The sequence below is a fragment of the Capricornis sumatraensis genome, chromosome 21 (genome assembly GCF_032405125.1).
Source record: "Capricornis sumatraensis isolate serow.1 chromosome 21, serow.2, whole genome shotgun sequence".
Lineage (NCBI taxonomy): Eukaryota > Metazoa > Chordata > Mammalia > Artiodactyla > Bovidae > Capricornis > Capricornis sumatraensis.
Window position 1 is genome coordinate 22,851,032 of NC_091089.1, and position 27,197 is coordinate 22,878,228.

At 37.6% G+C, this 27,197-nt stretch overlaps 1 protein-coding gene across 3 annotated transcripts in view; it reads right to left on the minus strand.

Moving 5' to 3' along the window:
* KIAA1328 (KIAA1328 ortholog) overlaps positions 1-27,197 on the minus strand; it is a 424,271-nt gene that overhangs the window by 254,149 nt on the left and 142,925 nt on the right. For 2 of the 3 annotated variants that reach the window (XM_068993876.1, XM_068993874.1), the window contains exon 6: positions 962-1,089. In XM_068993876.1, the coding sequence (XP_068849977.1) occupies positions 962-1,089 (128 nt within the window). The remainder of the gene's footprint in view (positions 1-961; positions 1,090-27,197) is intronic. The other variant, XM_068993877.1, reaches the window with a different exon arrangement.

Consider the following 27,197-nt stretch of genomic DNA (forward strand, 5'->3'; position numbering starts at 1 on the left):
GAAAACCACTCAGGACTAGTTACTACTCAAAGGGAAAGGATAATCCTTGCAATCAATATAGAACCTGAATCTGTACAATTTAACAGAAAAGACAGGATAATCCTTCTGAAAGTTGTCCATCCATGCATAAATGGAAAATGAACCTGGGTAATGAAGAATTAGTAATAAAGTAGCTGTGCTCAACGTACTGAACCATAACCAGGATGGAAACTACTCTGATAATGGGTACATTATCAATGTCTTAATACTAATATGAGTGACTTTGACCCTACTATACATATAGCTTTTTTCCTACAGTGTTTCAATACAAAGGGTATCCTTATCCATTTGAAGATTTAAGTTCATTTGGATGTGAAAAAGACAGCCGGTGTCATTTGCTAGAGAGAAAGAAGTAGATCTTCAGAGCTTGTTTCACATCACAGCTGGCAGGGTTCTGAACTTTCATTTAACTATGTAATATATACTATTTGATGATATGTATACAAACGTTAATAAGCAAATGCTCATATATACTTATGTGATTAATAAATATTTACAAATACTAAATCACATTAACTATTCCAGTTTCGCTAATTAAAGCTTTTACAAGTCACCAAGACACTTTTATTATTCTAAAACTCTGAACATGAATTAGAAGAGGTTTGTGAGTAAAAAAGAGCCCACCTGATTGTCACTAAGTAACAGAACACTGGGTTTTCTTGATCACTCCTGCATTGCTTCCATACAACCAGGAGCTGCCCTCCTGATACAGAGCCTGGTCAAGGAATCATTCCTGACCTCTGGGCCCCAGAACAGGAAAGGAAAAGGAAACAGGGAAGTAGATTAAACCAACTCAGTCATACACTGTAATTGCACTTCTAAAGACAATGTATACAGTGAGACAATTAAAGTAAGAGGCCAAATGACTCTTCTGACATCTGGTTGATCCATTAAAGAACAAAGTAAGAAGTAAGACACTTACCTGTTGTTCCTGCATTTTAGCAGCACCAAGTTCTGAGACAGACATAGTGAGCTTCTTCTGCTGTTCTGATAGATACTTCTGATAGAGACTTAGAAGTTCTTGGCATTCTTTATATTGTAACTGAAGAGGTGAGATTGCAAATTAAGGGAAAAAACTAATGAATGGATTTAAACTGCATCCAGCAGGGTAGTATTTCAGATTTCAACAAACAAAATAGAAGCAGAAATGCAACCATACTTGGTGAGAGTGCAGGTAAGTATAGTCATCAGATGAACATAGCACATGTATCCCCCTCAAAATCATGAAACAATAATGATTCAGAGAGTGACAATGTTCACCCTATTTAAATATTTCTTTCTCAAATCTTTAAATTTGAATAAATAAGAACAAATGCAAACACATGCAAAAAAAAGATGGACCCCCACCTCATACCATAAATAAAACTAACTTTAAATGGATCACTGACCTAAATGTAATAGCTAAAACTATAAGTTTCATAAAAGCAAAATCTTTGTGACCTTGGATTAGGCAATGTCACCTAAAAGCACAGCAACAAAGAATAAATAAATTGGAGTTCAAATTCTAATACTTTGTGCTTCAAAGGACACTATTAGGAAATTGAAGAGACAACATCTAGAATCAGAAAATATTTGCAAATCATCAGGGGGTCGCAAAGAGTCGGACACAACTGAGCGACTGAACTGAACTGAACAAATGGTAAAGGTCTGGTATCCATAAATATGAAGATGTTATGTGCATGTTCATGCTAAGTTGCTTCAGTCATGTCCGAGTCTTTGTGACCCCATGAACTCTAGCCTGCCAGGCTCCTCTGTCCGTGGGATTCTCCAAGCCTAGAATACTGGAGTGGGTTGCCATGCCCTCCTCCAGGGGATCTTCCCAAACCAGGGATGGAACCTGCATCTCTGATGTCTCCTGAATTGCCAGGTCTTTACCACTAGTGCCACCTGGGAAGCCCATGAAGGTGTTACATAACTCAACAATAAAAAAACTATCACCTAATTAAAAATGGGCAAAGGACTTTGACATTTCCCAAAAGAAAATATACAAATGTCTAAGCAGTGTAAGCAAAGATACTTTACATTATTAGCCATTAACCACTAGGAAATGCAAATCAAAACCATACTGAGATACCGCTTTGCATTTGCTAGGATGGCTATCATCAAAAAGACTGACAATAACAAGTGCTGGCAAGAATATGATGAAATCAGAACCCTCCTACATAGCTGAGGGGAATGTAAAAAGCTGCTGCTTTGGAAAATAATTTAGCAATGTCTCAAAAAATTAGACACAGTGTTTCCGTAAGACTCAGCAATTCCACTCCAATTCTCCAAGAGAACTGAAAATATAGGTTCACATCAAAAACTTGTACATGCATATTCAAAGTGGCATTATTCATAACAGTGAAAAAGTGAAAACTCAAATGTCTATCAAGTGATAAATGGATAAACAAAATGTGGTATACCTATAAAACGAAATATTTTTCAATCATAAAAGAAACAAAGTATCACTACATGCTACTGTATGAATGAACCCTGAATACATTAATATGCTAAAGAAGTTAAGACACAAAAGGCTACATATTCTATGCATGCTACTGTTCTTGTTTAAAATACATCTTCCAAAGAGCCACGGCCAGGGAAAAGAAAACTTAATTCCAAGCATGTGTGTGTATTTGTGTGTGCTAAGTCACTCAGTCCTGTTGACCCGACCCCATGGACCGAAGCCCGCCAGACTCCTCCATCTATAGAATTTTCCAGGCAAGAATACTGGAGTGGGTTGCCATTTCCTACTCTAGGAGATCTTCCAGATCCAGGGATCAAAGGCATGTCTCTTGCCCCCTGCATTGGCAGGTAGATTCTTTACCAATTTTAAGTATACCAGATCACAAATAAGAGTTATATTTATCCATGTTCATTTCCTGCCCCTTTCTCCAATTTTCTGAAATATTCATTATATGAATTAAAGGGCAGGGAGATAAATGTCCATAATAGGCAATCCCATATAGGGAGAAAGTATATTAGTGGTTACCAAAAGATGGAGGAGGAAAACAGGAAGCAATTGCTGATGGGTATGAGTTTTGTGGCGGAGGTAATGAACATGATTTAGAATTAGATGCTTGTCTTTGCACACCTTTGGGAATATACTCAAACCACTGAACTGTATACTGCAAACAGGTGATTTTTATTGTATGTGAATTATATCTCAATATAGCTGTTAACAAAAATTCAGAGTAGAAGTGATTAAACTGTTTTGGTCAAAGCAATCACTGCCTAATTTACATAGAAAGTTCTAACTATACTAAACATAAGATTATAATAAGATTTGGCTCTCTTTGGTTTTGCATGTCAGTTAACTCAGTATTTCATTAATAAAAGCAACATTAGAAAATTTTCTTCCCATATACCTCCCTACGTGTTTTACAGTCTAGCATGTAGAACACGGCAACCTAACTTGGGGTTACCCTCTCCCACAGCTTCTCAAATTTGCAAAATACTCAAGAAGAAGATGCTCAAACTGCATAGATCAGGTGACTGGGAGACAGGTAATTCTATTCATGGGTGAGTTCTCTGTTTCCTACTTCTCATTGTGGTAATTCCTTCCCCAGGCCCATTTTTCTCTCAGATCATTTCTGAGTCTCCCCTCAACACCTAATTATGAATGCTATTTGTATAAAATTACTGTCCAATGAGATTCGTCTGTATAAATACCTTTATAACAGGCCATCATGATTAAGGGTGGGAGTAGTATTTCTTAAATGTCAAAAATGGTGACTGGCTTCAGTATTCTTCCTAACATTTTCATAACCTAATCATTGCTCCTGGGCAGATTCCTATTCTAATAACTTTTGCCAATCCTGACTGCATAAATAACCAATTGCTTCATTATTCTCATTATTAACCTTTAACAAAAAAGGAGCCAGAGATGGCTTGTAGGATAGGAGCTGGTTCATAATGAATGGCTGGTTACTAAGCTAAAGAATATATTAAATAGAAGAGAATGTTTAACACTCAGCATCTTAAAAAACAATAACGACACAATATACAGTGGTCTAAATAAACTAATATCTTCTCAAAGTCAATCTACATCAAACCAGGTTGGTTTTATATTCCCACACTTTTTCTTAGCAATCTCAAAAAGACAGGAATGATTTGTGGCAGTCCCAAGAGTCTCTGCCAACTATATGATGTATATAAAAAGAATTTTTTATTCTAGCTGTTACCATAGGCAATAATGTTTATAGTAGATGAACATATTAGCCTGGACACAGAATATGAATTTTATTCATGAAAAAGTTAGCACAATTATACAGCTTAAGAGTTAAATGTCAGCATTTGAAGGCAAATTATAGGCAAATTCATTTAAATACATGCTATGTGGCAGAATATAAAATAGGCAGTCCTAACTTTATCAATTTTTTATATCTGTATTGATTCACCAGATTTTGAAACATCCTCCCCTTTCCTGTAAAATCCAAAATATATGTACATGCAAAACAGTAATTTTCCTTCCTCCCTAGCACAATGAGACTACAATCCTCCATCTGTAGAGAGATTTATGTAAGGAAAATGTGGGTAAAATGCCTTCTTAACTGATGGCGGGAGGATGGGAGATACTGAGAAAGAAGACATATTTAACTCAATCCTGGCCAACAGACGGGGCAGAATGCAACAGATGGATGAAATTCAACCTAAGGGAAGGTGTGCACCAACCACGATGTGAACCCAGCACTGCAGGTCTGCTCAACTGTGATTCAAGAGCTGAGAGAAACAGCAGTCCTTATGATCTCATTAAAGAAATAAAGCTTCCCAACAGAAAAATAAATTAATATTAAGCACTATCATATCAAAATCTAAACATCAAATTAATTTGCTGAAACAGCTGCTGGAAATGGTGATTCTGCAAAGCTTAAAGCCTTTAACCCCAAAATGCATTATATAGAAAAATACTAAAACTAGAGATTGAGGCAGAATGAATAGGGAGATGAAAGATTAAAAAACTCTGTGAGAGAAAAATCAAGGGTGGAAAAAGAAAGAACAGAAGACAGCATATGCTACTAGCATGTTGCCTAAGCAACTAACTGTCTTATTAAACTGGAATCGTTCTTCTGGTGCAGTGGAGACCACTCCCATTACCCCAGCCCACCCTTGCCTCAGATGTCTAGGACACCTGAATCTGGTGGTTTACTATGTAATTCCTGATCTAATACAAAATGAAATGAAGAAAGGTCTCCGGGAGAAGACAAAACAGAAAAAATATATATTTTTTTTCTGAAAATAAAACTCCTTTTTAGGGAACCAAGACTCCTTAGAAAAAAGACTGATTTCAATGGCTGGGACAGGGAAGGTACAAAGTGATCCTAAACTCTTATTCTAATGCAAGAAAGTGTTTAAAACAAATAGATGAGGGCATATCAAGAGAAACAGCAGCAGATCTAAAGGGAACTCTCAGTCCCTCTCGGCTCGGGCTTTTTGGCCAAATTTGGGATAAACTGAGCATCAAAAAGAATGACTCATTAATAGCAAATTAAGTAAACAAAAATTCACCAGTCTATTCTGATACTTCACAAAAGAAGAAAAGAGTGAAAGGGGAAAAAATTAAAGTTCCTCTTTATAGAAAAATGTTAATTATATAGAAGGAATGGTAAAATTTTTTAAATCACCATTTTGTAATCCCCAATGTAATAACTAATTTAGGTGAGGCTCATTCGTTGATGCTAAAATCAGTAGGTAAAAGGTTAATAAATAAGAAATTTGTATGGTGTTAAGATTATTTACAGCAAAGAAGAAAATGACCTTTAAATGGTAAAATTTGGTAGTCATCACCTAAACAAAGTAAATTAATTTAGGATTACTAGTAGTGAAACAAGCAGAAATTATGTACTTCCTAGTGTCTGAACCAGGGAATATCACCTAAGACATATTTTTGCCAAGTATGCTTTACTTGAATCCAACCAAATCTGAAATCTAACTCCCATTTAACAGGAATTGAAAGAAACAAAAGGATAAGTTACACCACATGCAAACAATCAGACAAATCCACAATGTGGGAGATTTTGCAAAGCACTTGAACTCTTCAAAAAGTCAAGTTATCTGGAAGAAAGAGGGTAGGACTATTCTAGATTAAGAGATCAAAGACACAACCAAATACAACCCATCAATCAGACTGAATTTTGGCTCAGGAAGAGAAATAGCTATAAAAGACATTCTTGGGACAACTAGGAGAATTGGAATATAGACTCAGGAAAAGTTATTATAGAATTAATGCTTATTTTCTTAGGTGATTTATAAAGAGAAATATTATTCTTATGTGTGTGAAATATTTAGGGTGACATATAACAGCTGCCACTTTAGGGAAGAAAAAGCGCAAAATAAATTTTATATCTGTAAGTAAATTTATTTATATAAATGTATAATAGAACTAAAACATAAATATGTACATAGATTTGTGTGCATGTATATATATAGATATATAAATAAACATATGAGGAGGCAAAGCAAAAAGAGCAAAATGTCAACAAGTGTGGAATCTTGGGAGCAGGTATAGGGTGGTTCATTGCATGAGTTTGTTAACCTTTCTATATATTTGAAATAGGTTGGTAGGTGCCCAACATGCTACTGGAGAAGAGTGGAGAAATAACTCCAGAAACAATGAAGAGATGGAGCCAAAGCGAAAACAACACCCAGCTGTGCATATGTCCAATGTTGCAAAGAACAAGATTGCATAGGAGCCTGGAATGTTAGGTCCATGAATCAAGCAAACTAAACTGGAAGTGGTCAAACAGGAGATGGCAAGAGTGAACATAGTCATTTTAGGAATCAGCGAACTAAAATGGAACAGAATGGGTGAATTTAATTCAGAAACATTATCTCTACTAATGTGGGCAAGAATCCTTTAGAAGAAATGCAGATGACACCACCCTTATGGGAGAAAGTGAAAAGGAACTAAAGAGGCTCTCAATGAAAGTGAAAAGAGGAGTGAAAAAGCTGGATTAAAACTTAAAACAGTCAAAAAACTAAGATTATGGTATCTGATCACATCACTTCATTGCAAATAAAAGGGGGGAAACTGGAAGCATGGCAGATTAATCCATAGCTTTAAAGCTATGACAAACCTAGACAGCATATTAAAAAGCAGAGACATTACTTTGCTGACAGAGATAATACTTTGCTAACAGAGGTCCATTTAGTCAAAGCTATGGTTTTTTTGGTAGTCGTGTATTCAGAGTTGGACCATTAAGAAGGCTGAGCACCGAAGAATTGATGCTTTTGAACTGCGGTGTTAGAGAAGACTCTTAGGAGTCCCTTGGACTGCAAGGAGACCCAACCAGTCTATCCTAAAGGAAATCAGTCCTGAATATTCATTGGGAGGACTGATGCTGAAGCTCCAATACTTTGGCCACCTGATGTGAAGAACTGACTCATTGGAAAAGACCCTGATGCTGGGAAAGATTAAGGGCAGGAGGAGAAGGGGACGACAAAGGATGTGATGGTTGGACAGCATCACCGACTCGATGATGCCATGGACATGAGTTTGAGCAGGCTCAATGAGCTGGTGATGGACAGGGAAGCCTGGCATGCTGCAGCCCATGGGGTTGCAAAGAGTCAAACACAACTGAGCGACTGAACTGAACTGAACTGATATATTTGAAAACTGTCATGATAAAAAGTTGTAAAAAAAAAATCTTCCCTGTGTTTTTTTTGTTTTCATAGTATATTAAATGAAATGAATCCTGGAAAAGGAGTTTACAGATGCACTGGGTAGGAAGGAAGGAGAGTAACCTTGGCTGAAAGGTCATCCGGAGCAAAGGATAGAGAAAAGAACCCGATTTGCACATTAAGGGAACTGCAAATATGACAGCATGGGTGGCTGACTGGTTGAGAGTAAGGAGAATGAGTGAAGAGGCTGCAGAGACACAGAGGCCAGATCTTGAATGTTATACTAAGTTGTTTGAATTTTATTTTTATGGAACCCATTGATATCTTACAACCAATTTGTACATTGTAAAGATCCCTTTAGTAGGAATGTGAAGGGTGGATTGGGGGGCTTGAAGATAGAATGAAGGCAACCAGCTAGAATTGGCTACAAGTCTAAAGGAACAGATGAGAGGGGTCCGAGTTGAAGTAATAATAGTAGGAAATAGAGGGGATTTGTCCGAGTTGAAGTAATAATAGTAGGAAATAGGGGGGATTTGGCTGAAGAGGGAAATTTAAGACAAAATCAGCTTATGAATTGAGCAGAAAATTGTATGATGCACATTTCCATTTTCCAAGATAGGCAATGAAGAACAAACAAAAGGTATGGGGGAAGGGGTGGAGCTTTAGACACACTGAGTTGGAGATGCTTGGGGAGCAATTCACTGAGATGCCCAACTGGGACACTTGAAGCCCTGGGCCTGGAATTCAGAGAAGAGGTCTCAGCATAAATAGAGATTTGGTAATTAATCATTTTGTATGCGGTGGCCAAAGACATGAGAATGTTTAACACTGTCTAGGAAAGTATTCAGTTTTGTTCATTTGTTCATTCTTTCATTCATTCAACAAATAAGTATCATGAGGGCAGGAATACTTATTTTGTTTACTGCTGAATTCCTTAGCCTACATAATAGGTGCTCAATAAATATTTATTGAATAATATTTACTGAGTACATTAATACCCCAGACTTTGCCAGGTACTGGACACACAATGATGAACAAGACCAACACTGTCTTCTGCAGGGAGCTTGTCATCCAGCAAGGAGGGCAGGTAAGCAGCACATACTTAAGATAACAGAGAATGAAAGCAACAGCAAGAATATTAATGCAGTCCTATGCAAGTACTTCCTAAGGGGACCCAAATAACCGAGGAACCAGGAAACCCTTCTGGAGAAAGAAATGTTCAAATTAAGAGAAGAGGGCCAATGTAACAACCACATGTAAAGGGCAGGCAGAGAAGAGGAACTGATAAAAAGATGTGTCAACTGGGCCCAATGCTGCAGAGGCCACACCAGTTAGAGATGACATTAAGGCAGCTACAGTGACTCTCGCCAGAATACAAGTTGGTTCACAACTAAAAAGCCTCTTGATGAAAATGAAAGAGGAGAGTGAAAAAGTTGGCTTAAAGCTCAACATTCAGAAAACGAAGATCATGGCATCCGGTCCCATCACTTCATGGGAAATAGATGGGGAAACAGTGGAAACAGTGTCAGACTTTATTTTTTTGGGCTCCAAAATCACTGCAGATGGTGACTGCAGCCATGAAATTAAAAGACGCTTACTTCTTGGAAGAAAAGTTATGACCAACCTAGGTAGTATACTCAAAAGCAGAGACATTACCTTGCCAACTAAGGTCCATCTAGTCAAGGCTATGGTTTTTCCTGTGGTCATGTATGGATGTGAGAGTTGGACTGTGAAGAAGGCTGAGCACTGAAGAATTGATGCTTTTGAACTGTGGTGTTGGAGAAGACTCTTGAGCGTCCCTTGGACTGCAAGGAGATCCAACCAGTCCATTCTGAAGGAGATCAGCCCTGGGATTTCTTTGGAAGGAATGATGCTAAAGCTGAAGCTCCAGTACTTTGGCCACCTCATATGAAGAGTTGACTCATTGGAAAAGACTGTGATGCTGGGAGGGATTGGGGGCAGGAGGAGAAGGGTACGACAGAGGATGAGATGGCTGGATGGCATCACTGACTCGATGGACGTGAGTCTGAGTGAACTCCAGGAGATGGTGATGGACAGGGAGGCCTGGCGTGCTGCGATTCATGGGGTCGCAGCAAAGAGTCGGACACGACTGAGTGACTGAACTGAACTGAACTGAACAACTTCCCCCACTGTTTTGATAGATTCTATTTCACTTCAGAGAGAAGATCCTGGAAAGAAAGAGCTGTTTTTACTCAGGGTCACCTTGTTCCATCCATTAGTCACAAGCTTTCAAGGAAATCTAGGACTCAAAGAGCTTCACTATGGCAGGGACTCCCTTCACTCTGTACCCCAACATACTACTTAATATATAAAGACAGCACATACTGTATATTCTGCTTAAAATGTTTTGCCTGATCCCCATTCTACGAAATTCCTCCTTATCCTTTCAAACTTAGCTTTATGTCACCTTTTCCTAACTTTGAACTTCAGGCAGAGTTAAGTACTTTTATTATAGTAAATAGATACAGCTAAAACTATATGATTATATTACTATCAGTTGAAGTGGCCTGTGTGTTTCTGAAATCATAGTATATTAAGCTTGCTATCTCTTTGATACATAGCAGTCATTTTTAAAATGTTACAGGAATGAATAAAGGCATAAATGTAAAGGAGTGAAGGAGGGCCTCAATTTCATGTGAGGTTTGGATCTGGAATCAAAACAAAGCAAAGATACACTGTGTGGTCTGTAGCCAAGAAGACACCTAAAAATACAAATTTATTAAAAACTTTAAATTGTTCTGACATCACAAGATTTTCCTATCTTGAAGCAAAAATGGTTTCTGATCGTGTTATATTTCTCACTGTACAATCACTACCTTATTTTCCTTTTCAAAAAAAGGGGCACATTTCCTGAGATAAACACTGAAGTCCAAATTATATATCTAGTTTGGCACTCAATGACAATTTTTGCAAATGAAAACAGAGTTGTTTGTAAAAGAAAAACTGATACCAAGATGCACTGATGAGGAGAGCTAGACAAAAATTTCATATGAATGTTGATACCCTTTTATTAAACTGTGATCTGTACTGGGGTACAACCCACTGATACAAGTCTGAAATTTTCCATCTAATTAAAAGAGAAATTCATGGCAAATTAGGTGCATGGCCACAGTGTTTTTCAATTTCCTGACGACAGTAACCTGTTAGGAAGGGAAATAAATCTCCAAATCAAACAGGGGAAAACTCGATGTTATGGACACTTACAAAGGAAAGAAGAGTCAAACACCTCACCCATTTTCTTCTGGACTCTACTTGTTCTGTTTGAAAAACACAAGCCATTGAAATATCTAATTAGAGTATATATTAATAACTAGCTTTCTGGGAGTTTTCTTAGCATTATAGTCTTTACCTTATTTCTTGCAGAGTCACAGAAAATGGGGCAGAAACAGACTTGGAACTAAGAGTAAAGCTTTACACCATGTCTTTGCTCAGATCACTGAACTCTGAGGTTTTTCAGAAAATAAGCTATGTAAATGAAGACCCAAAATTTATTTCTCTAACTTTGAAGGTAAATATGCTTATTTAAAAGTTCATATGCAGATACCTTAAAAAGCAGGCTATCAATGTACTAGGTTGCTTAGAATTTTAACTCTTAATACCAGTTTCCTTTCCACATAACACTCTAAGGATACATGTCTTTTCAAGATATCATGGTAAACATTAAAGACAAGGTTGCAAAAACATTTCTAGTGAAAGTCACACATTTTATCTAGCTTCTAACCTGCTTAAAACATATCTTTTGTGTAAAGGTCCCATGTTGCAACTAGACCTGCAGGATAAGTATTTAAAGCAGCCATTTGGAAGCCTGCTTTAAATCAATACAACTTTTCTTGAGTTACAGGAGCCAGCCTAGAACTGTAGAAAAGAAGGTTGTTATCACACCCCTCCCTCACTAGAAGCTACTTTATAAGGCAAACTATGGTAACAATGATGAACACTTGAACATTTCAAATTTCCAAAGGGGTAAATTCCTGACAACACAGACCACTGAAAAGAGTTTGCACACTAAGCTCCCTAGACTGAAGAGAATAGGCTAAAAGCACCTTAGAAAGCAGTCATCTCATTCTGCTCCCTACCTTCAAGAAGAGGAGTTTTGTTCTTGTAATTAAATTAAAACCCTTCATGAACTATCAACATCAATATATATGACACGCCTCTCTCTCTTCATATGTCTTTATTTGTCTGCTTGAACTATTTATGCTGCTGTGTAAGATCATCCATTTCTGAGTGGAAATGTAAAATGACTGTAAGAGGTCCCTTAAATCTCTTTTCCATACTAAGTAATCCAGGGGCATTATGCTTCCCTTATAAAGTTCATCTTCCAGCTCTTATCAGCTTTGTGCTTGTCATCTCTCCCTTTTTCAGTTCCTTATTAGAGTTCTTTTAAGAGTCAGACAGACCACCATCACCTATTGCACAATTAAATGCTTACAACCAGGAAGATACCTGAATTAGAATATTTGAAGACATTTCCCGAGATTAAACACTGAGGTCCAAATTATATATCTAGTTTGGCACTCAATGACAATTTTTGCAAATGAAAACAGATTTGTTGGTAAAAGAAAAACTGATACCTCAGTATAACCTCTGCTGAGGTGTAGGACACTTCTAAGTGCTTTAAAGAAATTATCATATTTAACCATCATCAAAAGACAAAAAAACAAAGTACTATTATTAGTCTTATTTTACAAATAAATTTGCAGCCCAGAATGGCTAAACACTTACCCAAGGTTAGTCACTCTGCCAGTGAGCTGAGGTTTAGATTAAAGTACTGTACACAGGAATCACCTGTGAATCTTGTTAGAAAGCAGATACTGATTCAGAAGATCTGAGGTAGGGCCTAAGGTTCTACATTTCTAACAAGCTTCTGAGGGATGCTAATCTCTGTTCCAGGGACCACACTGTGCATATTGTCTCCAAGACCCTCCCAGCCTCCTTCTTTACTTTGAAGTGTAATACATTATTAAACTTCTGTGCTTCTTCTCTTTAATCTATCCTTACAACATGATGCTTTTTCTCTTTTTGGTCAATTGTTCCAGTATTCTTGCCTGGGAAATCCCACGGACAGAGGAACTTGGCAGGGTACAGTCCATGGGATCGTAAAGAGTCAGACACAACTGAGCAACTAACACTTTCACTTTTGTTTTGGGAAAAAAGTATACAGAAATACTTTTCTATTGTGGCTGACTACTGAAGTCATAACAATTAGCAAGTATTACCCGTAGGGATGGGGAATTTATATTGGAAGAAAGTCCACAGAAAAAAAATGAACAACCATATTTTGTCTCTTCTACTTTCAAACAGATATCCATCCTCATTTTTAAGCCTTAAGTCTGCAGTATAACTTCTAAACTCAGTTTAACATTGTAGACCATTAGCTATGGCCTTGGGGACAAGAAGAGTTTACTCTGGCTTACAGGGTAAAGCATCTGCCTGCAATGCAGGAGACCTGGGTTCAATCCCTGGGTCGAGATGATCCCCTGGAGAAGGAAATGGCAACCCACTCCAGTATTCTTGCCTGGAAAATCCCATGGACAGAGAAGCCTGGTAGGCTACAGTCCATGGGGCTGCAAAGAGTCAGACACAACTGAGTGACTTCACTTCACTTTGGGGACAAGCACCCTCACCAAAGATGCAAGCACTTTTTAATGAAGTATGAAAATATGACTAATACAATAACTCAAAGTAAAAATCAAGTGATTTCCATAAAATATTAACACTATTCATGACTAGAGTAAAAACGGAGAGTTCTTATAGAACGGAATCACATCTAACATTTTAAGGTTAAACTGGACAAAGTAGTAGGAATATCTCATTTCTTCCCTCTTTGAAAATGACTAGGGCTACTGCTCACAAATGTAAATTATTGCACAGAGAAAAATTAAGTAACTTCTATGTGCAGGTTTATTATCTAAACCCAGCAAATGCTGCAAAGACTCAGGGTAATAAAGTGTTTTATGAACAACTTCACTTCACTGGTTCCTAATATAATTGAGCTTATGTGAACTGTTTAGCAGAATGGCATTTTAAAAACTGGTAAAGAACCAGATTATCTGCCTGACCCTCCATTCAAGAAGTTATAGAGAAATAGCCCAAAATATTCAAGGAGAAAAGTTTTACAGTGTCAATAAAATCAAGGAGTCAAGTTTCTGATTCATTATTTTTAAACAATATTGACCACTGAATACATTAATCCAAGAGGACACATTTAAAAGAATAATCCCTGAGACCTAGGATTTTATCTACATATGCTTAACAACAGAAAACTGAATCTACTATAAAATTCAAAAGTAATGAGCTGAACAGCCAATGATTTCTATTCTATTCTTTGACTATTTAAGCAATTCCACAAGGAGGCAGAAGCTTTATATATTCAGTCTGTCTAGTAGTGATTTTTTATTTTTGAAAAATCAGTCTTAGATAAATCAATTCACCCATGTCTGCACTGGAAGGGAATATACCATCTTATGGACAAAGGTAAAGAATCTAAATGGGGTTCCCAGATGGTGCTAGTGGTAAAGAACCTGCCTGCAATGCAGGAGACATAAGAGACGTGGGTTCGATCCCTGGGTCAGGAAGATCCCCTGGAGGAGGGCATGGCAACCCACTCCAGTATTCTTGCCTGGAGAATCCCATGCACAGAGGAGCCTGGCGGGCTATGGTCATGGCATTGCAGAGTCAGACATGACTGAAGCAACTTAGCACGCACGGACACAAAGCATCAAAATATAACAGGATATGTTCAGAAAATTAAGTCAATGTACACAGCCAGAAAAAACATTTTTTAAGAGTAAAATTGAAGTTAAGTACAATGGGATTTCTAATTCCAGACAAGATGAAGTAAGCCTAATCTACCCTATTTGTCTCATTAAGTATAGTTAAAAGCGTGGTCATGATATACAATATAAACATAAGGAGACTCCGTAAGATGGAGAGATGGCAAACTGGCTGAGAGCCTCAGAACCTGGGGAACAACACAGAGGAGAGTTGCCTAGTTTTGTTTTCACTTTGTATATCTGGGACTGTGTTGTAGAAAACAATTCAGAAATCTCAACTGCCACTGACTAAAAGAAAATCCAAGAGAAGCTTACTTTCATCAGCCAAAAATAAATAAATAAATAAAATGGGGGAGTGGGGGTTGGTGGGAACCTAGCAAAATGAAAGGGTTTTAGTTAAGAACTGCTTGACTTGAGCCAAACATCACATAAATGACTGCAATGCCACCACCACCTCCATCAGCAAAGGCTCAGTGAGGAGCTCAGACTTCTACTCCCTCTGCTCCCCATCCCTCCCTGCTGGGGTGATGTCAGAGGAAGCTGAATGCAAAGCCAAGAATTTCATGACATATCAGCGATATCAGTGGAGGCCAATCGGGAAGCCGCTGTCCATAGCTAGGGTGGTATCAGCAGAGCTCCAGTACAGTGCTGAACTTCTATCCCTTATCCAGCAGTAATTACGTGCTCACCTCACCCTGGCGAGGCTGAGTAGAGACCCTGAACTTCCACCTTCACCTACAAGTTATGAGGTGGAGTCTCCTCTTTCACCACTGCTGTGATGTCAGAAAAAGTCTGCTAAAAGAGATCATATAAACAAAACCACAACATAAGACCTACCCAAAATGTCTGGAACACAGTTAAAAATCATTTATAATACCAAGAATCCGGATAATCTAAACCTGAATTAGAAATGACAATCAACAGATGCCAGTACTGAAATGATACAGATTTTAAAAGTACAATCATGAAATGCTTCAACAAGCAATTACAAACATGCTTAAAACAAATGAAAACAGTCTCAGTAAAGAAACGGAAAATATAAAGAACAATCAAATGGAAATTTAAGAACTGAAAAATATAAAATCTAGAACGAAAAGCTTCCTGGATGGGCTCAACAAGAGAAAGGAGTGGACACAGGAAAGAATTAGTGAAGCTGAAGACAGAGCAATACCTTACCCAATACCTTACCCAATTTGCGTATCAAAGAGAAAACAAACAGAACAAGAAAATGAGCAGAGCCTCAGGAATCTGAGAGACTATAGTAACAGATCCAGCATTCCTGTTACTGAGTCCCCGGAAAGAGATCAGAAAGAGGGTGGAGCTGGAAAAAAATATATGAAGAACTGACACCTGAAAATTCCCCAAATTTGGCAAGAACTGTCAACCTACAGTCAAGAAGTCAAGCAAACCCCAATCCAGATAAACTCCCCCAAATCCATGCCAAGACACATTATAATCAAACTTTTGAAAACTAAAGACAAAGAAAAATCTTAAAAGCAAGAGAGAAGCAACCTCATTTAAAGAAGAAAAAACTGAATAACAGTTGATTTTCATCATAAAACATGAAGGCCAGAAGGAAGTGGCCCATTTTTCAAGTGCTGAAAGAAAAGAACTACCCACCCCAGAATTCTGTGTCCAACAAAAATATCCTTCAGAAATGCAGGCGAAATTAAGAAATTCTCAGATGAAAGACAACTAAGACAATTTATATCTATTCTAAAAGAGTGGCTAGATTCTCTAAGTAGGAAAGAATTTTGGAACATCAAGAAGGAAGACCAGAAAGAACACAAATATGGATAAACAGACTTTCCTTTCCCCTCTTAAATTTTCTGAATTATGTTTGACAGTTGAAACACAAATTATAACATTGTTTGATGTGGATTTAAAAAGACTCACAGTGGAATGGTAATACCTTAAGCAACTGCATCTGCAAGCAATCAATTTACTCATTTTTAAGTACATCCTGTTTCACTGAAAAGGCAGATGGCCAACATGACCTTGTTAAACATTCCCAGCTTCCATCTCAATACATCATCCCTTCATGTCTTCGCATTCAATAAATGTTGAATGAATGAGTGAATGAAGGAATGTTTTCTAAGACAAACTTCTCCACCTGTATTTCTAACTGAACCCTCATCTATATGATTCAGGTTCTATTAATTATACTATCTTTCTCATGATCTCAACAGATTTTGGCTCCCTCTCATAAGCCTTCAACTAAGTGCATCCTAAGAAACTCCCTCCTCACATAAAACTATCTTCCTGAGGAGCCAATTACCATTACCAAAACACTAACAAATTAATCCATAATCATTATCTCTAATTCTTATGTCCATTTCAATTCTGGCCTAAAATTGTGTTTTCCTGTCCTGTCATTTTATTTATACTGTGTTCTTGACAAATATCCTCTAACTTATTAATTGTTAAATATAAAAATGACTCAATGGACATGAATTTGAGCAAACTCCAGGAGACAGTGGAGGACAGAGAAACCTGGCGTGCTGCAGTCCATGGGGTCGCAAAGAGTCAGACATGACTTAGCAACTGAACAACAACAGCAACAACAATTATAACAGCCTGATTTTATCTTCCTTGCTGGCCACTTTTTCCCTCTTCTGGTCTCTTGAGTTATTGACCCATTCAGCTTTTTCTTTATCAGTTACTCCTTTTAAAATCTCTTTCACTGACTGGCCCTTACTTTATCCCCATTAAATGCAAACATTCCCTAAGACAATGTCCTAGAACCTATTCACTACCTCTTCCCATAACCTTATATAATACCATAGCTCAAATTCAATAAATATGCTGGTGATCCCCAAGTTTCTGTTTTTCAACTAGTTCAGCAAAGTGACTAAGGTTCTATAGCAGTAGAGTATTGGCACATATTTGACCCTATATGTTTTATAAAATGTAGGTAAGATAATTGTTGAACCTCTAATTTCTCAAATCATTTTTAATATTCTCAAATCATAATGTTGAGTTTTTACATTTAAATAACCGAAGTTAATATGCTCCAAAAGTTTTCATCATACTATCATGTACAGTACCATCACAATGTTGTTGAATGATGTCACTTTTTATTTTAAAATGCTAATACATACCAATTTCATGTGAAGGAAACATGAAATTTACTAAACAATAATACTGCATAATCAGTTCCTGACTTGATGACACTTTGAAATGTATCCAAAATGACATATGCTATACTGCAAGTGAAGTAAGTTAGGGTACCATAATCAACAAAAAGAAATCACACTGAATAAAATTAAGGACTATGTTATCCATCAATATAAAATTTCTTCTTTATTTACAATTAGTATCAATAAGATGACAGTAATATTCAGTTTTGTAACCTCCAAACGAATTGTTTTCTAGAGCCATCTATACCATTTGTGCAACAACTGCTTTAAAATGACTTAAAAGCAATGACTCTCCACTCTGGACTTTCACACAGGTGTTAGATGTCGATCATCTGACATTCCCTTTGCATATACAAGTCCCAAACAACCAAGGAAGTCACTCTGCACAACTTTTGTCTGGCACATCCCCTCAATTAAAAAAAGGGCTGTATGCATAGATGCAGATGGGCCACGATGCCTGTAACCAGCAGGCACTCCAAGTAGCATCAAATTCTGATGGGACTCAGGGAAGTACATGTGCCTTGGCATCATTTCTAGAGATGGCTCCTGGAATAAAATCTGAGACTGTTCTAGCTCTAGGAAATGGTAGAGGATTTTTTAATTTATGTATTTTTCAATCCAACTGCCAGCAAAATCTCCTTTTTAATAAGCAGTAAGAGTTATGATAATGTTGCTGAAAACATTCACCCCCCAGAATACAAACATAACCTCTCAGCTATATGCTTCACTTTCTATCATATACAAAAAATCTGTTAAAAACGAAATGCTAGCTCCACTGGGTGGCACACGACTAAGACACAGGAAGGGTTACTCCTAGTACTAAAAATTATTCTGCCTTTTGTTTCCTCATTAAAAAATATATATATATTTAGATTACAAAATTAAAACAAATAAAAGTAACACTGCATAATTTAGCTGTCGTTTTCTACCAAATTGCTTATAACTGTAACCATAAAATGATAATAATCTACCATATGTGCAGCTGCAAAACTAAGAAAAGCACTGGTCAGTACTGCTGCGAAATGTGAACCTACTACTCCCCCTGGTGACTGTGCAACTGAATTGCAATAAAATAAAAAGTTTTTTATTTCTCCAAGTGTCAAGTTTTACATAGTTCTAATGCTTGTTTTGAACACACAAATTTGTTTCACTGCATTTTATGTATTTGAAAATAACTTGAGCAAAAGGTGACTCTCACCCATGAGACACGCTAGATACAGGCAGAAAATGGCAGCCAACTAGAAATATACAAAAACACACCAACATGCCTCACACCTCAAACATCTACCAGCTAAGGCAGTTTACCCAGCGTTATAGCCACACCCACCCACATCTAGTGTTAAGATTTTCCATCCATCTCAGTAACTGTTCTTCGACCACTTTACACATACCTCAGAAGCTACAGTCCCTTCCAGTGTCCACTTTCACCAGCACTGGCTGCTCAGAATCAGTCATGTCTACTCTTTGTGGCTCTAGGCTCCTCTGTCCATGGGATTTTCCCAGCAAGAATACTGGAGTGAGTTGCTAAGCCCTCCTCTAGGGGATCTTCCACCAGCATTCTTCAGGTATTTTCAAGGTAAAGTGCCATATTTATTGTAGTATTTATGCATTTGGGGCTTCCCTGGTGCCTCAGATGATAAAGAATCCACCTGTAATGCAGGAGACCTGGGTTCAATCCCTGAATCGCGATGATCCCCTGGAGAAGGGAATGACTACCCAGTCCAGTGTTTTTGCCTGGAGAATTTCACGGACAGAGGAGCCTGGCAGGCTATAGTCCACAGGGTCACAAAGGGTCAGGTGTGAATGAGTAACTAACACAGAGACATCTTTATTCATTTATTTACTATAAAAAAGGGTTGCATTGATGAACTTCTTGAGTGTTGTGCCTCTAAATGTATTTTTTTCCCGTAAGTGTGGTTTTGGAGGCACGATTTTGCAGTGTGATTTTAGGAACATGTGGTGCTAGAGAAGACTCTTGCGAGTCCCTTGGACTGCAAGGAGATCCAACCAGTCCATCCTAAAGGAGACCAGTCCTGGGTGTTCATCGAAAGGACTGATGCTGAGGCTGAAACTCCAATACTTTGGCCACTTCATGAGAAAAGTTGACTCATTGGAAAAGACCCTGATGCTGGGAGGGATTGGGAGCAGGAGGAGAAGGGGACGACAGAGGATGAGATGGCTGGATGGCATCACCGACTCGATGAACATGAGTTTGGGTGAACTCTGTGAGTTGGTGATGGACAGTGAGGTCTGGCGTGCTGCGATTCATGCGGTCACAATGAGTTGGACACGACTGAGCGACTGAACCGAACTGAACTGATGTCTCCTTTTAGCAGAACTGTATCATAAATAGTAAAATGCATGCCTCTACTATATTTGTGTATAGGACAAGAGTAATCATAAATAATTATCTAAGTTTTGTAACTTAAAAACATGTTTTATGTGTTTATTTTCATGGGAGTATTACTTTTTCTATTTCCTTTTAGAAAAGCTCTCTTCTCTGTTATAAACCTTTATTAAGAAATCAGGAGGGAAAAATTTTATATACATATTTGACACAAAATTTATTATGCGTACACATATACACACACACTGCCATTTTTCCTATTCAAGCTATTAATCACACCAAATAATTTGTGCCACTGCCCTGCCTTGACAACCATATCTGGTATCTCAGCTGATACCACCGCACTGGAATCAACTGAGAGCTTTTAAGAAATGGAAAATCCCGAGACCCTCTCCGGCTATGGGTCAGTCTGCATTTTCTCAAGCCACACAGGTGACTGATGTACACGTTACAGTCTGAGAAGCAATGGTGTGAACTACTTTGACAAAGGCCCAGGCTCCATTTCCACCTATTTTGCACTTCTATAGAGTTAAGAAAAACAGCTTTCCTACCACCAAAGTATAGGTCTTTTATAGTGAATTAACTGGAATGCTTATTTACAAAAAAAAAAAAAAAAAAACTGCTGCCATTTTGTTAGTCTTTCTAACTTTATTAGAACACAATTTGCTTGGATCACAATGGATAACAACAGAGAGAATGGCCACAGAAGATAAACAAGATAAAATATGACTAAATATTAATTCCTAAAAAGGCAGGATGTTATATATACATAAGCTTTTATATATAAAATATAAAACTTTTCTCATTTACGTTGTGTAAAACAGCATGTGTACAATAAAAACTCTAGCAACTCATGCTATGTCATATGCCTGAGACATACATATTTCATTAGAGTTTTAGACTACAGAGTTAATGTTTCTTCCCCAATTGTATAAAAAAAGCACTAAACTGAGTGTCCTGGTTACAGTGACTTACAATCTACAGAAGAAATGGTTTAATAATGGTACCTTTATAAGATCTGCTATGATAGGGTTATTTATCACAGATTTTTACTGAAAACCAGTATATAACTCATTAACATATGTATATTGCCATATAATAAGTGCCAAGCACCCAGAAATTCTCTGATAAAATATTCCCTGTTCTCTCAGCTATCTCCACTGACATCTAAACAGGCACATAAAGTATACACTTGACACAGACTAGCCTGGCTGCTTCATGGGGACAAGGGGCTGCAAAGTACTCAGCCTCCACTTTCTCTACTGTGTGTGTGTGTGTGCGCACATACTTTCATTTTTTAACTAAAGTATGTGTGACATATTACACTGTATAAATTTAAGGTGTACAAAAATGTTAATTTGATACATTTACATATATTGTAATATGACTGCCTTATAGGGAGAGTTAGCACCTCTATCATGTCAGGTAACCATTATTTCTTTTTTGTGGTGAGAATAACTAAGATCTATTCTCCTGGCCAAGTTAATAATTATAATACAGCTTTGTTATCTAAATTCACCACACTGTGCATTAAAGCTTCAGGACTTCTTTCTCTCCCAGTCAGAAGTTTTCCTCTTTATTTGATCTGTTTCTTACAAGTCCATAACAAAACCAAACCAAACTAAAATGAAAACCCCAACTAATCAACTATATGGTTCCAGATAACATAAAGCTTCAGATGGTCATATGCTATCTGGAATGGCAAAGACAGCGTTATCTGGGTAGCTATTCACAAGTGGGCAGATGCCCTTTTCCTTAAAGTATAAACTGAAAGGCTTATACCAAAGAAGCTCCACATTTGCGGTTTTTAGTAAGTGACTTCAAGTCTGGATAAATGGGAAAAGGGAAGTGGAGAAGAGAATAAAGGAAAATGCAGCAAGGAAGAAGATAATGTATGCTCAGGCAATAAAGACTGGCCAATAAAGGTTAACAATAAACAAAAATGCAAAAGTAAAACAAATGTAAATTTCCTCCTAATTTACCAGGAGAACTACAACGTTTTGCTTTTCTCAGGAAGATAAGGGTACAAATTCTTCACCTGACAAGTTGGAATTCCAGAGAAAAGCAGTATTAAATATCAGATTCAGAAGAGAGGAAAAACAAAAGGAACTTGCTAGGCAATAAAAGCACAACAGATTAAGACAGAAAAGGGAGACTGTTTGGACCTAGAGGTTTCATTTACGGTGGATAATTTTCATGTAAACTTTGTCAAACTCCTTCTAAAGGTCCAGATAGTATTTCATATTTTGTGAGCCATTACAGCAACTGAACAGCTCTGCCACTGCAGTCTAAAAGTAGCCACAGATAAGACGCAACCAAATAAGCATGGCTGGGTTCCAAATAAGCTTAATAAACAAAAGTGGGTATAATCTGGATTTGACCTGCAGGTTGCAGTTTGCAAAGAGCCTAGCTGAGAACTAGAAAAAAAAGAGAAATAGAAATGATGAGTGAGAATCACTTGGACTCCAGCAGGAAGTGGTCTCTAAGATGACTGTGACTGGTTTTGAGAGTGATGAGCCTTTTGAAAATTAACTTGGACTAATATTAAATAAAACCACATAGTTGTTACAGATTTACTTTATCATATTGCAATGACATTTACTTTTCCTTTCCCTAAGCTTCCTTCTTGTTACTTTCATTGATTTATTAAATAAAAAAACAAATTACCACTGAAAGTGACAGCCAGAGCAATCAGGTAAGAAAATGAAATATAGATGGCCCTCCATATCCACAGGTTCTGTATCTGAGAATAGAGGGTCAATTACACAACACTGTTGTATATAAGGGACTTGAGCATCTATGTTATCGACAGGGATTCTAGAACTAATCCCCCATGGATAATGAGAGCTAACTGTAAAAGGCATCCAAATCAGAAAGGAAGAAGCAGAATTCCAAAGGTGTCACCAAAAAAATATAAGAACAAATAAGTTCAATAAAGTTACAGGATACAAAATCAATATACAAAAATCTGTTGCATTTCTGTACAACACTAACAAACTATCAAAAAGAGAAATTAAGAAAAAATAACTGCATTTACTATAGCATGAAAAAAGAATAAAACACTTAGGAATAATTTTAATCAAAAAAGTGAAAGGTCCGTATACTGAAAACTATAAGACACTGATGAAGGAAAATGAAGAAGAAAATGAAAAGTATTCCATTGCATAGACTAAAACAATTAATATGGTTAAAATGTCCATACTGCCCAGAGCAATCTACAGATTCAGTGCAATCCCTATCAAACTTTCAATGGCATTTTTCACAGAAATAAAACAATCATAAAATCTGTATGGAACCACAAAAGACCCAAAATAGCCAAAACAATCTTGAGAAAGATGAACAAAGTTAAAGGCATCATGCTCCTTGATTTCAAACTATACTACAAAAGTATCATAATCACAACAGTATGGTACTGGCATAAAACCAAACACATAGGGACTTAACTGGTGGTCCAGTGGTTGAGAATCCGCCTGCCCATGCAGGGCACATAAGTTCAACTCCTGGTCTGGGAACTAAGATCCCACATGCCATGGAACACCTAAGACCATGTGGTCCATGCTCTATAGTCTGTTCTTCTCAACAAAAGAAGCCACTATAATGAGAAGTCCACGTACCGCAACTAGAGAGTAGCCCTCAATCGCTGTAACTAGAAAGAGTTCGCATGCAGCAATGATGACCCAGTGCAGCCCAAAATAAATATTTATAAAAAAACAGACACACAGATCAACAGAACAGAATATAGTGTCTAGAAATAAACCCATGAATATATGGTCAGTTAATTTATGATAGAGGAGCCAAAAATATACATGGGAAGAGGATAGTTTCTTCAATGAATGGTGTTGGGGACACTGGAGAGCCACATACAAAAGAATCAAACTGAACCATTATCTATCTTACACCATACACAAAAATCAACTCAAAATGGATTAACGACTTGACTATAAGACCTGAAACCGTAAAACTCCTGGAAGAAAACACAGGGATAATCTTCCTGACATTGGTTTTGGCAATGATGTTTTGGATTTGACACCAAAGACAGAAACGTGAAGCTATACCAGACTTAAAAACCTTCTGCACAGCAAAAGAAACCATCAGCAAAATTAAAAAGCAACCTATTGGACAGGAGAAAATATCTATGAACCACATACTCAATAATGGGTCAATATCCAAAATACACAAGAACTTGGGGGTGGTCCTAAGATGGCGGAGGAATAGGACGGGGAGGAAATAGAACTGCCTTATGACCCAGCAATCCCACTGCTGGGCATACACACAGAAGAAACCAGAATTGAAAGAGACACGTGTACCCCAGTGTTCATCGCAGCACTGTTTATAATAGCCAGGACATGAAAGCAACCTAGATGTCCATCAGCAGATGAATGGATAAGAAAGTGGTGGTACATATACACAATGGAGTATTACTCAGCCATTAAAAAGAATACATTTGAATCAGTTCTAATGAGGTGGATAAAACTGGAGCCTATTATACAGAGTGAAGTAAGCCAGAAAGAATGCACATATTGGAGAAGGCAATGGCACCCCACTCCAGTACTCTTGCCTGGAAAATCCCATGGATGGAGGAGCCTGGTAGGCTGCAGTCCATGGGGTCATGAAGAGTTGGACACGACTGAGCGACTTCACTTTGACTTTTCACTTTCATGCATTGGAGAAGGAAATGGCAACCCAATCCAGTATTCTTGCCTAGAGAATCCCAGGGATGGGGTCGCAGAGAATCGGACACGACTGAAGAAACTTAGCAGCAGCAGCAGCAGCAGCAGCAGCAGCAGCAGCAGCAGCAGCAGCAGCAGCAGCAACGCATATCTATGGAATTGAGAAAGATGGTAACGATAACCCTGTATGCGAGACAGCAAAAGAGACACAGATGTATAGAACAGTCTTTTGGACTCTGTGGGAGAGGGTGAGGGTGGGATGATTTGGGAGAATGGCATTGAAACATGTACAATATCATATAAGAAACGAATCACCAGTCTAGGTTCAATGCAGGATACAGGATGCTTGGGGCTGGTGCACTGGGATAACCCAGAAGGATGGTATGGGGAGGGAGGTGGGAGGGAGGTTCAGGATCGGGAACACGTGTACACCTGTGGCAGATTCATGTTGATGTGTGGCAAAACCAATACAATATTGTAAAGTAAAAAAAAAATTAAAGAGTTTCACTCTCAAAAGAAAAAAAAAAATACACAAGAACTCATACAATTCAGTAACAATGACAAAAAGCTGAATTAAAAAATGGCAAAGAGCCTAAATAGACCTTGTTCAAAAGAAGATATACAAATGGCCAACAAGTACACAAAGAGGTGCTCAACACCACTAATCATCATGGCAATGGAATGATCCCTTATTTGTGGGCAGAAACATGAATATCAGTGGCAGAGAAGGGTAATTATGGGACTGGATTATAATCAAAATCTAGGGCTTCCCAGGGGGCAATGGTGGTAAAGAACCCACTTACTAATGCAGAAAACATAACAGTCAGGGGTTCAAACCCTGGGTCAGGAAGATCCCCTGGAGAAGGACATGGCAACCCACTCCAGTATTCTTGCCTGGAGAATCCCATGGACAGAGGAGCCTGGAGAGCTATGGTCCACAGGGTGGCAAAGAGTCAGACACGACTGGAGTGACTTAGCACACATGCAAATCAAAAGCTGTATCAAACAAAATGATTTAAACAGAGATTAGGAAAATCCTGCAAAGCTGGAAAAACAAAGAAGAGATTCGATTTGTCCATCACTTCATCTCCACTGTAGAAAATAAATAAAACTGGCCAAATTAAAGAAACCCTGCTTCGTTTTTCTTTCTTATTCTTGTACCCTCAATATTTGACTGAGTTCCTGATGCTCTGTACTGAAGCTTAGACATCTGAGGTAAAAACAAATGAAAACGGCATTAAAATACCGAATGCAGACATAAAACATATATACTGGAGTCCTGAAAATCCAAGGGTGAACATACTTTGATCATTTTTATATACTGATTAAAAAGTAGAATCTGAAACCAGTTCCAATATCATTAACAGTTTTCATCTTCTACTAATTTCGCAGGCAAAACACACAAGACAGAGCACCTCAGCTTTGTTCCTGTTTCTGAGCTCAGAGCAAGTGCTTCAGAATGTGCTGTGGGGCTACTTTCCCACATTCACTGTTGAATCTAATTTCCCTTTCAGGGCTTTGAAAGTGAAAGTTAAAGTATTAGTAGCTCAATCGTGTCCCACTCTTTGTGACCCCACAGACTGTAGACCACCAGGTTCCTCTGTCCATGGAACCCTCTAGGCAAGAATACTGGAGTGGGTTAACATTCCCTTCTCCAGGAGATCTTCCCAATCCAAGGATCAAACCTCAGTCTTCTGCATTGCAGGTGGATTCTTTACTGTCTGAATCACCAGAAGTTAGGTAATTACAATAAATGTCAGTTACAGAAATACTTGAATAAAATTGCAAACTTTTTAATGAAAATCAAAAGATTATTATAAATGTTTATGGTCACTAAGGTGTCTAATATGGTCCAGGTCATAAAGATAATAAGATTATAATCATAAATTCACTTTCAAAAAAACTTACTTTTGTTCATACTATATATATTTTCTCCTATCCTCCCTTGGTAAAATAAACTGATAGAATAGTTACATCATGGATATAAAGTAAGGAAAGGGGCATTACTTTTAAATGCATATGGTTTAAATTTTTTATAACTGATTTTCTTAAATTATACATCACACTTTCTGTGTAATATAATATGCAAGGTGGAATTCTAAGGAGCAAAGCCATTCTTATAGCATATATATAAGTGTGAATAAACTGTTACATGTTAAAACTACAATTTAAAAAAATAAAACAGCTAGGCTTGGTAATCTTCAAAAATTTATATGACAGTATAGATTCCCTAAAGCAAAGAACAACAAAAATACTGCAAAACAGAAAATTATTTACTACTTTATTTCTGGTTTAAAACAAAACCTAGAGAATAAATGAATATTTCACAATTCTGAAAGTCAGAGAAAAACAAATCTTCAAATATGTCATCAGGCTAAGCTACCTCAAAAGTGAGGCCAACCAGAAGCAGAAGTCCTCTTAACACTTGTAGAGAAAAAGGTCAAGATGTCTTGAACTGTCTTTATAAATCCAAGTCCTAGCCAAAACATTTCATCATTTGAGGTTTCTGCCGGTTTGTTTTTTCTTTTCTTTCTCTTTTTTTGCTTTTTCACTGGATTCACGCTGGAAAGAAAAATCCATGTGACAGGATGTACCATCAGTGGGG